We start from the raw sequence: 12597 nt of genomic DNA on the forward strand, positions 1-12597 counted from the left end.
CATAAACCCCACTACGGAGAGTGTAAACTGCTATACAATTTCAAAAGTCTACTACTGTCGCTTTACTTTTGTGGGATTTTATTTTTTCATTTCTTTTTTGCCAATGCTCTGCCTAGCTCCAGCTCGCTCTGGGGAGCAGCCGGCCTCATTAATTGATCCTTGACCTTGAAGTGAGAAACCGAAACACACACCCGAAATATATCTATCATGGGGCACTGAGCAAATTTACACATTAGCAGTGCTTTTAAATACAACAAAAGGGGACCACAGTCACCACATATTCAAATAGTTCTCATAATTGAAAGGTCGCGTTACGAAAAACTGCCTCCAATTATAATATTAAGATAAATAGAAGGTTGATAATTAGATTACATATGAATCAATATGAGTACAAAACAACACTTACGCTGTTGTCGCTGGTCCCAGACACAGGGTAGACTGTCCAACCCAGCTCTGCTGTAGCTGTGGTGGAGTCCATCAGAGTTTCTATGGAGGAAGGAGAAGACCGCTCAGTTAATACCCATTCAATGCTATACTGCTGAAAATAGTCATAGTGAAAATGTGTCAAATAAAAAATATAATGTAATATAATATAATATAATATAATATAATATAATATAATATAATATAATACAGACCTAATACTAATACTGAAAATAATCTTTTTTTGGTTTTGATAATCCAATGTTTCTTTTGTCAAAACGAACGCAAGAAAGTAATGGAATTTCTGAAGTGCTTTTCAAATTGTGGATTTTTCTTGGGAAAAGACATAGTATGCAATACATTTTCATTAATTAATGTAAGAAATGCAGTAGAATATTTTGAGAGAAAAGATAAATGCAAAAACACTTTCTAACCCTAACGGTGATGAAATATAATATATTACAGCTAATAGTTTGATTGATATAGTTGACAGTGAAATTCTCTCACAGGGGATTCTCTCATTGGGGATGAGAGAGACCATCAACCGGGTCGGCAATACCCTTCACACACCTCCTTCATACAGGCCAGATATAGCCCCACCAACTAGCGGGCACATGCTTTCAACCCCACGGCTCTGCGGGGGCAAAGCTGGACTGGAAAAGCAAATCTCCTGGGTGCAGGAGAGGGGGCCACCCTACATGCCATGGATTAAGCTGGTGGAAAGGAACACCTCTAGTAATTGGGGTCAAAGAGAGCCTCCTGTTTTGTCATGAGGTCCTCTGTTGGAAAGCAGATGACATTCCATTGGCCTGGCCTGGCCTGGCCCGGGCCGGTCGGCCTCGCACACTCACACACGCAGGCAAGCACGTACATACTTACAGAACAGGCCCATGCGCACTCTCCCTACTGCTGTGTTTATTCACTGCCTTTCTTGCTCTCTCCATCGTTATCTCTGTCCTTTACTCTATCTCAGGGGTTTTCAACAGGGGGTCCGGGACCCCTAGGGGGTCCGCAGAGTTACTACAGGGGGTCCTCCAAAACTTTATGTGATAGAAACTTTTTCTCCTTTTTTATATGAACTACTTTAGCCAAAAATAGCAGATCTACAAGCTCACGCTACCAAAGTTATAGTATTTTCCAAAGCTATTTTCGGCAAAAAGCTTTGGTGTAGAGGGGAAAAAGTGAAGACTAAGTACAGAGTGAAAGGTCAAGTTTATCAAGTATTGACGGTTCAAGTGTTTAAATATCTGAAAACACAAATTAACATGAATTCAAAATACACTGATGATCGTTGCTGTCAAACCATGAAACTATATGGAATCTTTGAAAACTTGTGGGGGTTCCAGCTTCATCTGTTTCTCAACTAAGGGGTCCTTGGCCTGAAAACGTTGAAGACCCCTGCTCTATCTTTCAATGTTCTAACCCTCTGGCTGCAGCTTCTGTGTGTGTGTGTGTGTGTGTGTGTGTGTGTGTGTGTGTGTGTGTGTGTGTGTGTGTGTGTGTGTGTGTGTGTGTGTGTGTGTGTGTGTGTGTATTATAGCAAAGGAGCGGTCTAATGAATTTCCCTCGCTGATTAGGCCTCTACTCTGCTGTTGAGCTCCAGTGCTGATCTCCCAGCAGATGGAGAGAACATTCATCAGGTGCTGGGTGTCAGCTGCTACTCCAAAAGTCCTGGGAGGGATTTAGAAGGCTCCTTGACCAATGGCTACAAGCACTGACTACTATGATGTAAGTCACAGCCCTTGACGGCACACAGTGCCTATGGTTCGACAGCTAGGGAGCTTAGATATCTGGTATTAGGGTCAAAAAGCAACTACAGCAATGCATGTTTTGGAAAGTGGTTCAAAGACAGCACTGTAATGAATTAATTTAACAATAAAATGTTCTTTGCTAAATGCAATAAGGTTCCTATGCAGAGGTGCCATAAGGATAGCCATTCTTGAACAGGAGTTTTTGGTAAAACTTGCTTCCACATCCACAGTCCGGGTCCTGTACCGGCATGCAGGATATTTTAGAGGCTTCCAGTCTTTCCATAACCCCTGCATTCCTTCTGATTTATATTCCAGAGGAAGCCATAGCTTTTAATTAACAGGCTCCACATGCATCACATTTACTTCAGCAGCCTCGTGCCTGAATCTCAGCATCTCACGACTCTCACCAATAACACACAGTGGGGGGACATAATAGCATATTTCATATCCCATTCCGTTATCACAAAGCCAGAATCGTATAATTAGGCAGATGAGACTGCATTTGTGCTGCTGCTATTGATAACCTTGCGTGTGACTCTGAGCGGGTCGGTCTACATGGGTCTGAGGCAGTGAAATAGTAATTATCCCCCGTAATGATAACGATAATTAGCGTAGAAGTAAAGTGGGAATAATGAACACCCTCGGTAAGGGGAACACTGAGGGAGAACAGGGAGTGAATTCCCCCAGGAATGTTAACGTAGACATGGTGGTACTCTTCCCTCTACCGTCCCTCGTTGTCTCTCTTTCCCATCTCTGTTACTCTTTACTCTTTTATGTCTCACTTCTTTATTAATCTGGGCTCCTTTTCTATTTGTCTTTTGTCACTTTGACAATCCAGCGGTCCATTTCTGTCTCACTCGTCTCATTCGCTCTCCTTCTCCCCGCTCTCCGTCCCGTTTCTGCTATAAAAGGATTTTTATTTTTTACGATTTGTTTTTGGGCTTTTATGCCTTTATTGATAGGACAGTAGACTGACAGGAAATGGGGGGAGAGACGGTGAGCGACACGCGGAAAAGTCCGTCCGGATCAGGAACCGAACCGGCGACTCTGCCAGGCATCCATGTCTATGTGGCAATGCCTAAGCCCTAGGCCAGACGGAGCTGGATATTTCATATAGGCCTATCCCAGTTTTTCAGATATCCACATAGAAATATATCTAGGTCTAAAATAATCCCCAGACCTCCACTAGGGGGACAAGCACACACACAAAACGTCTTCAGAGATATCCGTGTTCCATGCCTAAACGGATCCATTGAATCGGATATTTTTCAATGTCTTCACTTATTTATCCGGTTTCAAAAATATCCAGTTTCACGGCTGAAATATCCAGCTTCGTGTGGCTGCAAGCCCCAACTGCACAAAAAAATGTCTAGCTTCAGAAATATCCAGCTCCGTGTAGCCGGCACCTAAATGGTATGCGCCTGGAACAGTAGGCCAGCGGGCGCCCCGCTATAAAAGGCTTTTCCTTTCTGTTTTATTCTGTCACATTCTTCTCTTTCTTTCTCTCTCTCACTTCATTTTTTTTCACGGTGCGTCTTTCCTGCTATCAGAGCAATCCCATCTCCTTCTCCCCACCTCCCCTCCCTTCTAAACGCTCTGTCTCCACTGCTCCAATCAGAGGCCCACATACCGGACAGGAACCACCTCACCCTCAAAAGACTGATCGCTCTCGCTTCCTGCTGCTGACTAAACTTGAGTGCTGGCAGCCACACCGATTCATTACCTCCTGCAGCGCTAGGGCAGAACATATAGCTCACCGCTGTCATCTGTTGCCCAGAGGCCCCCAGGCAGCAGTGGAACACGGCCTGCACAGCCAGACACTTTGACCAGTCATCATGAGGCGAGGATAGTGCAGAGGTGAAAGCTTGGGATTGAGACCCCAATGAATTACTCGTATTCACATTGCATGTCCAGGTTCATTAGGGGCTAAAACATTACTCCTGATTAAGTTCGTATATATACCGGGAGGATATAGATTGAACATGGATAAATTGGCCTATGGGTAACAATAAATTCAAGAAAAGTGCTGTGAAAAGTAGTCCTGTGTATCCCAGAGCACTACAGACAGATAGGGCGCTAGGAGGAGGTTGGTACAGGGTTCTGACTGAGGGTAAAGCCATTCCACTGAAGCCTAGAGAAGAACTCCAGCTGTTTCTGTGAGTCTAGCACTGACCACACATTCCAAACCGGGTTATCCAGTATCTTGGTATAACTGAAGTGACCATGCATTCCAAACAGGGATTTCAATTTCCATGGGGGATAGTAAAAAAAAGTAAGCTTTATGTTAGTTTAATTGCTCACTAGAAAACTGCTTGAAATTAATTCAGCCAAACAATGGTGCTTTCTTATGTCATAATAGATTTTACTTGACAGTCCTGTGTTGTGGACAACCACAAATATGCAATGAGACGCGAGTCTAGAAAATGCTTACTGGACTCAGAGCACTTCCTCCAACACTTCCTGAGACTAACCAAGAGTTTAGTGCTGATCGGAGAGAGGGAGGGAGGGGGGGGGGGGGGCTGTCTGAAGTGACAGTGGAAGTGATGAGGGGGTGGAGGGGGACCGTGGTCCTATAACAACAACTCTTCTCTTCTCTGAGAGGGGTCGATGCTGCATCTCAGCTTTCCACAGAAAATAGTGGACAGCATTTTAAATGAAGGTTACAGCGGCAGCACCCGTTCACAGGCCCACGAACAAAAGAAACCTTGGAGCACATAAGTGCCTCCTTTTCCGGTAAATGAAAAGAAGTGATGACTTCTTGTACACACAGGTACGACTTGTTTGAGAAAGTATTTTCATGCAAAATTGCTACGGCCTCAGTTACATGGACGCCATTGAGAGAGCTTCGTACACAATAATTATTAGCAGTGGTGTAAACTAAAGTACATTTACTTTAGTACTGTACTTTTGAGGGATTTGGTACTTTACTTGAGTATTTCCAATCTCCACTACTTTTACTTCTACTCCACTACATCTTGGATCCAAATATTGTACTTTTACTCCACAAAATAAATTTGAAAACTTTACTAGTTACTTTGCAGATATATGATTATATTATAAAACATGCATTAATCCACTTTAGCCCTATTTTATACCTAGGCTATTTGAAAAGCCGATCTACCAGCTCACAACGCGTCGCATTGCAACACGTTGTGAGCTTGTAGATCTGCTATTTTCAAACATTTTGTACTTTTTACTTTCATACTTTTAATCAAGTACATTTTGAATTCCGGACTTTTACTTGTAACAGAGTATTTCTATATTGCACTATTGATACTTTTACTTAAGTAAAACATTTGAGAACTTTTTCCACCACTGATTATTAGCCATGCTAAAATCTTGACAGCCTCAGTCAGGGCGTGAAGAGCGTATTCCAGCATGCAAACCCGCATAGTGTCAAGAATGGATGGATGCGCGCGTGCCGCACGTCTATTTTCTACCTCCCTGCGTCTCAGCACGCTCAACTCAACATTCATGGTTTACTTTAGGGTGCTTGTTTGACTGCTCGTGTTTTGGCTTGAGGGCAGGGAGGTCAGGGTTTGAGAGATGGATGGCCAATTACTGAGTGGAGTTCGACAGATTCCTGCAGCCTGACTGACGGATGGGCGCGCTCTCCACAGGCCTGAGTAATCTCTCTCTGGAACCACAGTACATCTTCCTGCTCATACTTCTAACCCCGGGGCAGGAAATGTAACAAGTGCAGCCTTCCAAACAGATGCATACATCACTCATCGTTTTAGCACTAGCACATACGGCGCAGCACGCAGCCACTGCAATAGAGGAGCGTGCTTCTGTACATGTATGTTCGACCGTGGGTATTTTCTATTTTGTTGCATAGTGCTCCAAGCCAGGGGTCTTCAACGTTTTCAGGCCAAGGACCCCTTAGTCGAGAGAGAGATGAAGCAGGGACCCCCCACAACCCATAGATACCATATAGTTTCATCGTTTGACAGCACAAGCATCAGTGTTTTTTGGGTTCATGTAAATTTGTGTTTCCAGATATTTAACCACTTGAACCGTCAATTCTTAACTCTCCCCACGCTTTGAACGTTCACGTTCGCCCCAATTCGCAAGACCTCTCCGCCAATACGGCGCTCGTTCGGTTCGTTCGTCTGATGACTGTAAGCTGATGAGGGGTCGCGCGGCCATCTACAGTAAACACATTTTCCGCGGTGATGGTGTAAAAAATCCATTATGCGTTAACATCAACGGAGAACAATTCACTTCCTTGTTGATTTCTCTGGCTCTGAGGCGCTGTGGCCAGTGACTGGTCTTCTTCTTCTTCAACACATAACAGGCAAATTCACATTCATTCTCGCATGACGCCGCCCTCTGCTGCCTGGCAGACCAAAGTGCACTATTGCACAACCCAAAAAAATAAAAATAAATAAATAAATGTCTGTCTGTCTATCTACTATAACGTCGCAAAGGTAAGCCGCTTTTTGATGGCACCAGACCCAATAAATAAATAAATAATCTGGCAGTAGGAGAGTTAATAAACTTGACCTTTCACTCTGCACTTAGTCTGCTCTTTTTCCCTTCTACACAAAACCTCTTTGCCGAAAATAGTCGATCTAGCTCGAGGCGTTGTGAGCTTGTAGATCTGCTATTTTTGGCCAAAGTTCTCAGAATATGGACGCTAGGGTTCAAGTGGTTAAATAGAAGGAGAAAAAAAGCTTCTATCACACAAAGATTTGGAGGACCCCCTGTAGTAACTCTGAGGGCCCCCTAGGGGTCCCGGACGCCCTGTTGAAGACCCCTGCTCTAAGCACCACAGTATACAGTAACGAAGGTACTTGATTGTGATAGTGTTATGCAGTATATTTAAATCCTCAGTGTTCATTTACTTTTAGTGTCGAGGTGATATTTTAATGTAAAGCATAGTGTAAACGGCATCCTTCGTGAAAGGGCAGTGCCACTGATAATTCTACATAGTGGTTGAAAACCAGGGTGAATAAAACAAGCTTGCGTCAATCTATATTTAGATCCTACGGTTTAATGAGGATGTTTTTTTTAAGAGGCAATTGACTTCCAAAACGCGGCACGCTCAGTAGCAGCTTGCAGGCATGAATTCCTTTTATCTTCCTCAACAGCGGAATTGTAGCTGCGCCTCTCTACGGAAACAAATCTCTCAATTTCACATCAAAGTAAACCTCCTACATTGTTTTCTCAATGGTGTGATAATGCCAGGTTATGAAGGCGTAACCAGTGTCAAACTGTTTCAGCCAAAAATGTTTGAGGTGCGCAAAAAGCTCAAATATCGCCTCGCAGATAAGCGTTTAAACGTCTATTTCATTGCACACCTGGAATCATTACATTTGATGCCTTCCACCATGTGTGAGCATTAAGGCGGCATTATGGAGTCGTGGTGTAACATGAGCAAGCTGTGCTAAATACAGAACCCTATAATGGAGTCGGAAAAGAAATTAGCCCTGATTAAGCGGGGGGTAGCAGTGGTATATACCCCTGAGAGCAGGGAGCTATGATTCATAGCCATAGTGACGGACATGGCTACTGTATGGCATGTTGGGCAGAATAACAGTCTGTTTCATTTACAGAATTAGTGGACAGTGCCCCTGCACCAGAGCAAAACAACGTGTGTATCTGTCAGCGCAGGCCGGGACCATTAAGGTAGAGCCCCTCAGCCACCACCACATAACAGCATACGCCTGTGTGGTAAATGAATTCTTAATCCTGCTTTTACAATGAAACGGGGGCTTTGTGGACGAGGTGGCACCAGCCCAAACCCCAGAAGCACAGCTTTTTTCTTCCTTCTCCAGGAGTCAATGGCAGCTTGGCATGCATCCCTGGGTATCCGGTGCACTTTAACATGTGTCCTTGGTGAGACATCACTCTATCGGGGAGATTTATAGGGACTCGGGGGGTTCTTGTCGGGGTCCTGAAAAGGCTAGTTTAAGGGGTTAGGATGATGATGTAGGTGCTCTGGGAGAGATGAGGTGTAGCGCTGAGCACAGAGACACGGACCGAGGTCGAGGAGTGGTGTCTTTTCCAAGGCAGAGGGAGAAGGGGGAAAAAAAGAGGCAGAGGAAGTTGGGTAAGTTGATTTTGGCAGGGGATGGTGCCCTGTGAAATATGCTACCGCACACACACACACACACACACACACACACACACACACACACACACACACACACACACACACACACACACACACACACACACACACACACACACACACACACACACACACACACACACACACACACACACACACACACACACACACACACACACAGAAGGGAGAGCACGGACTGCTGACAGAATGATACAGCATGGTGTTCTCCGGGGGGGGCCCAGCAGGATGTACTACAGTAATCCGTACACAGCCGGCCCGTGTTATCATTCAATGTAACTTAAGTTGTCAGCGGGGCCAAGGAGCACCGGCCGAAAACAAAAAGGAAAAGTTAAAGAAACAAAAACTAATCCTTGACATATGACTCCATTCAGGTCCTCCGGCACCAACTGCTGTTAACTGGTTAGACGGTTTCCAGTTGTGTGATCCTTTTCATAGACGATGTACAAACATGTGTTATGGGATACACCGTGCACTACGTAAGGGATAATTGACGGGTCGGCGGCGGTCATTATCAAGAAATAACACACCGCTGAATTCAGCGATTGACCAATCAGAATCAAATATGCAACCAAGCCTTGGTCTGTGTAATAAAACGCAACACAGAGCAAGATAAAACACATTGTGATACTATAGTAAAACATGATTGTCTGTGCCATGACTTAACTGTCTGCACCAAAATCACAAATTTCTATAAATAATTCAAGCTACGATATAATATATAGATCAAAATGCCACCAAAGAAGTTGTTGAAGCTTGCTGCTGCTAGCCAACAGACAATAGCCAGTATCTATTCTACACTCAAGTCTATTAATGATCCCCCACACCCCCAGCCTGTGCTCAAGCCTGTGATCCCCTCATTGCCCGGGCTTGCACAGCCTACCTCTCCGTTAAATGTTGAACTGATCATCTGCAACAAGTAAAGTTGACTTGTTGCAGATCATTTCAACATACAACCATAAATATAACTCTTTGAGATCACTGCCTTTATCTACTGTATAATAATTCCGCGCAAACATCAACACAAAACAGCTTAATTAAAAGATGTACATGTCCCACTATCCATCAACCATAAACATTATGTTTTGCAATGCAGATGAGTTTAATGGCTGAGAAAATGGAAGTAGTCAAATTTATAGTCTGCGCTGAAGTAAGCCACTCAAGAAAATGAATGAGGACTATTATCAGACATTCCATTATTTGTGGAACAGATGCCAAATTTGGGATTACAGGCACAATATATTATCCTTATTCACACCATATGATGTTAGGTGTTCATTCGCCACTTAATAAAACAATCCCAATGGCATCATGACATTATAGCACTTAGCTCACAAGCTAAATGACATATTACCCTTCCAACAGATTACTATTCCACACAGAGGGCGCTAAGTTATTTTTCAGAAAGTGTCACTGTCTTCCAATGCGTCACTGACGACACCCTTGTGGTCTTAACAATCAGTTAAAAGTATAGCATTTATTTTTCCACACGTCAAGAAGATGTGTTATTGCTATTAGCGGCACCTGTAGGTGCATCATTAGCGCACAGTTTCGCTGGCCATTAAAATGTACTTAGCTCTGAAAGACGCCATATTTCACTGTGATACAAGTGCACCATGGTGAATGGAAAGACATCAATCTACACAGTAAATTGAGAGAAGGAATGGTCACCTGGGCAATCACAGGCTGTATGAGAGAAACCTACATTTGGCTAATAATATGAGCTACAGGATTTATATGTGCGCTTTCCATATTATCCCCAAATCCCTGAGAACCTATCGAGACTAGTTTAACAGATGAGTAAAATCGAAATTGTTCAGGGGAAAATTCTGTAAAAAAAAAAAAGAAACAGGTCTTGCGACTTTAGATCCAGTCAATTTAACTATGAGCAGTGAGCAGTGTGTGATGCCCACACAGACCACAGTGCACTGAATACCTATAGCCTAGATTTATCGAGTGGCAGAAAATGCAGTTTGACAGAGTACACAACGCATCACATCGCACAAGTCACGCTGCGCTCACATTATAGCGACAAAAGCTGCGAAACGATCGACGTGGTCAGTTGCTCTGTGGCCGACGTGGCCGCTGTCGTGTTGCTCAAACTGCTCATTGACGTCATCAAGTGTCATATAAAGGAAAAATGTAAAGCGTCTTCATGTCACCATGGCTTCCTTTGAAAAGGGCTTGTAGGCTGCCGCTTTGTCGCTGCTACTGTGAACACAGCATAAATATAAATTAAGCATAAAGCAAAGACGGGCAGAAATGCACAAACCGCTCTACATCAAAGTGACAGCTTTTCAGACATCATTACTAATTGACTTGACAGAAATAATCATGGCTAGCCTCCCATGCCTTGCCTAAGAGCCATTCGGAAGAAAAGGAGATGATTAAAAAATGTACACCGCCTCATGTAGGAACATGAACAAATCTTTTATTACGCGGCCGTGTGGTCTGCGGCTTTGCATGACAGATTATGTCTACATATATCCCTGCTCTCTCGCTCTCTCTTTCTTTACCAGCACCAGAGGCCCTGTAGCGTAGCAGCACCAGAACAAATGTCAAATTACTGTATTGACCTAGAAGACTACTTTTCCCCCAGCAAATAATTCTCCACTGGAGGTAAAGGAACCCATCTTTATCTGTGTTACATGAGATCATGTCTCTGGTGGTCTAGGGAATTATCCACCCAGGGAAAAATGCAAATTATTTCCCAATGCCAACATTTTTTGACTGCCAGTGTCTGACAAGTCTGGCAGGTTCTGGCAGCCCTGTGTGAGGAGGTGGGCGAGACTGACTGAAAAGGGTGAAACAAGATGAGAGCAAAGAAAGTGGCTGAGGATAATGTGGGAGTCCTACTGTACGAGCCTGCAGAGATACATAATGAGAGATAAAACAGGCAGCAGGTTCTGCAATTAAAGTGTGTGTGTGTGTGTGTGTGTGTGGGGGGGGGGGGGGGGGGGGCATTTAGCGGTTACTGTATGTCTAGGGTTAAGGCCCTGACATATACTGAACGCTTGCGTCATCATCAAACGCACCCACTGTTTACAGCGGCTCTGACGCTTGCTATATGTCAGGGCCTTTAGGGGTTGGGGTTGGGGTTAGGGTCAGTGGTTAGGGTTAAAAATACAACAGGGAAAAAAAGGAAAGATGACATTTCCTATGACAAATTGCTTTAGACATCCCCACCTGAATAGTAATACAAATGTGTGTGTGTGTGTGTGTGTGTGTGTGTGTGTGTGTGTGTGTGTGTGTGTGTGTGTGTGTGTGTGTGTGTGTGTGTGTGTGTGTGTGTGTGTGTGTGCGCATGTGTGTGTTGTTACTACCGGTATGTGCTGTATACACAGGTGGTATGGTCCTTTTTAGTGCGTTGGCGGGCTCAGTGCGGTCGGCAAGGACTGATGGGATTGAACTCGTTTACATTCCGTTCTTGTGTTGAGTGGATAGCGGTCCCGCTCTTTAACAGTTTGAAGTACATTATATCTGTTGTTACTGCGGGTGACACAGAATTTAGAATCCTTCTTTGTTTACTCGTTCTTTCACCAGTTATTCAGAGCACAGACTCCTTCTTTTCTCTTAAAAAAATCAAACCAAGTTTGAAGTGAGCGGTGGATGTGAGCAGTTCATTTCGTTAAGCTACAGTATACCCTGGTGTGTGTGTGTGTGTGTGTGTGTGTGTGTGTGTGTGTGTGTGTGTGTGTGTGTGTGTGTGTGTGTGTGTGTGTGTGTGTGTGTGTGTGTGTGTGTGTGTGTGCGCGCGAGTCTGTACTGTACTTATGTGTGTTCAATAAGTGGGCAGTATCTCTTTTTATTGACAGCCCGCCCTTGCTTGGCTGATAAAAGGATTCACCCTCTATTTGATATCTGGCCCTACTAAATCCTGGTACATCAACCACCGAGTGCCAAGGCAAGTCATTAAAGGCTGACAAACAAATCTAGTTTACAGCCTATTCTACATGCTTTTAAAGGGCTGTTTATAAGTGGTTGTAAAGTCCTGCACAGAAGCCCACACTGGCACCACCACATCCTTATCATATGAGATATGCTGATACGCTGGACCTGTTGACCTAAGCCTGCTGTTTCGTGTCATGGGTGGCATGCAAAATAGCCAGTGTTAGATTTTTTAAAGGAAATTTTGATTTAGCTTGAGTCATAGTCTTTTGAATACGTTTTCATTTAGTTTTAGTCATATTTTAGTCATCTGCACGGAAAAAAACAGACAATTTCATTTTTTCAAAAACAATGATTCTCTATGACAGTATGACCTCATTCAAACCTGCATCTTTTCGCATGCGATAAAAACTCTTTGCCTGTGTGCAAAGGCCCTGAATC

At 43.9% G+C, this 12597-nt stretch overlaps 1 protein-coding gene across 2 annotated transcripts in view; it reads right to left on the reverse strand.

Annotated features, from left to right (window-relative positions):
• ephb2b (eph receptor B2b) overlaps positions 1-12597 on the reverse strand; it is a gene marked incomplete at both ends in the record, with an annotated part of 219640 nt that overhangs the window by 140656 nt on the left and 66387 nt on the right. Inside the window, one exon of one of the 2 annotated variants that reach the window (XM_080728979.1) lies at positions 422-486. In XM_080728979.1, the coding sequence (XP_080585105.1) occupies positions 422-486 (65 nt within the window). Of the gene's footprint in view, positions 1-406; positions 487-12597 lie in introns of both variants that reach the window. The other variant, XM_080728978.1, reaches the window with a different exon arrangement.

Source organism: Nannobrachium achirus (assembly GCF_963921795.1).
Source record: "Nannobrachium achirus genome assembly, chromosome: 6".
Lineage (NCBI taxonomy): Eukaryota > Metazoa > Chordata > Actinopteri > Myctophiformes > Myctophidae > Nannobrachium > Nannobrachium achirus.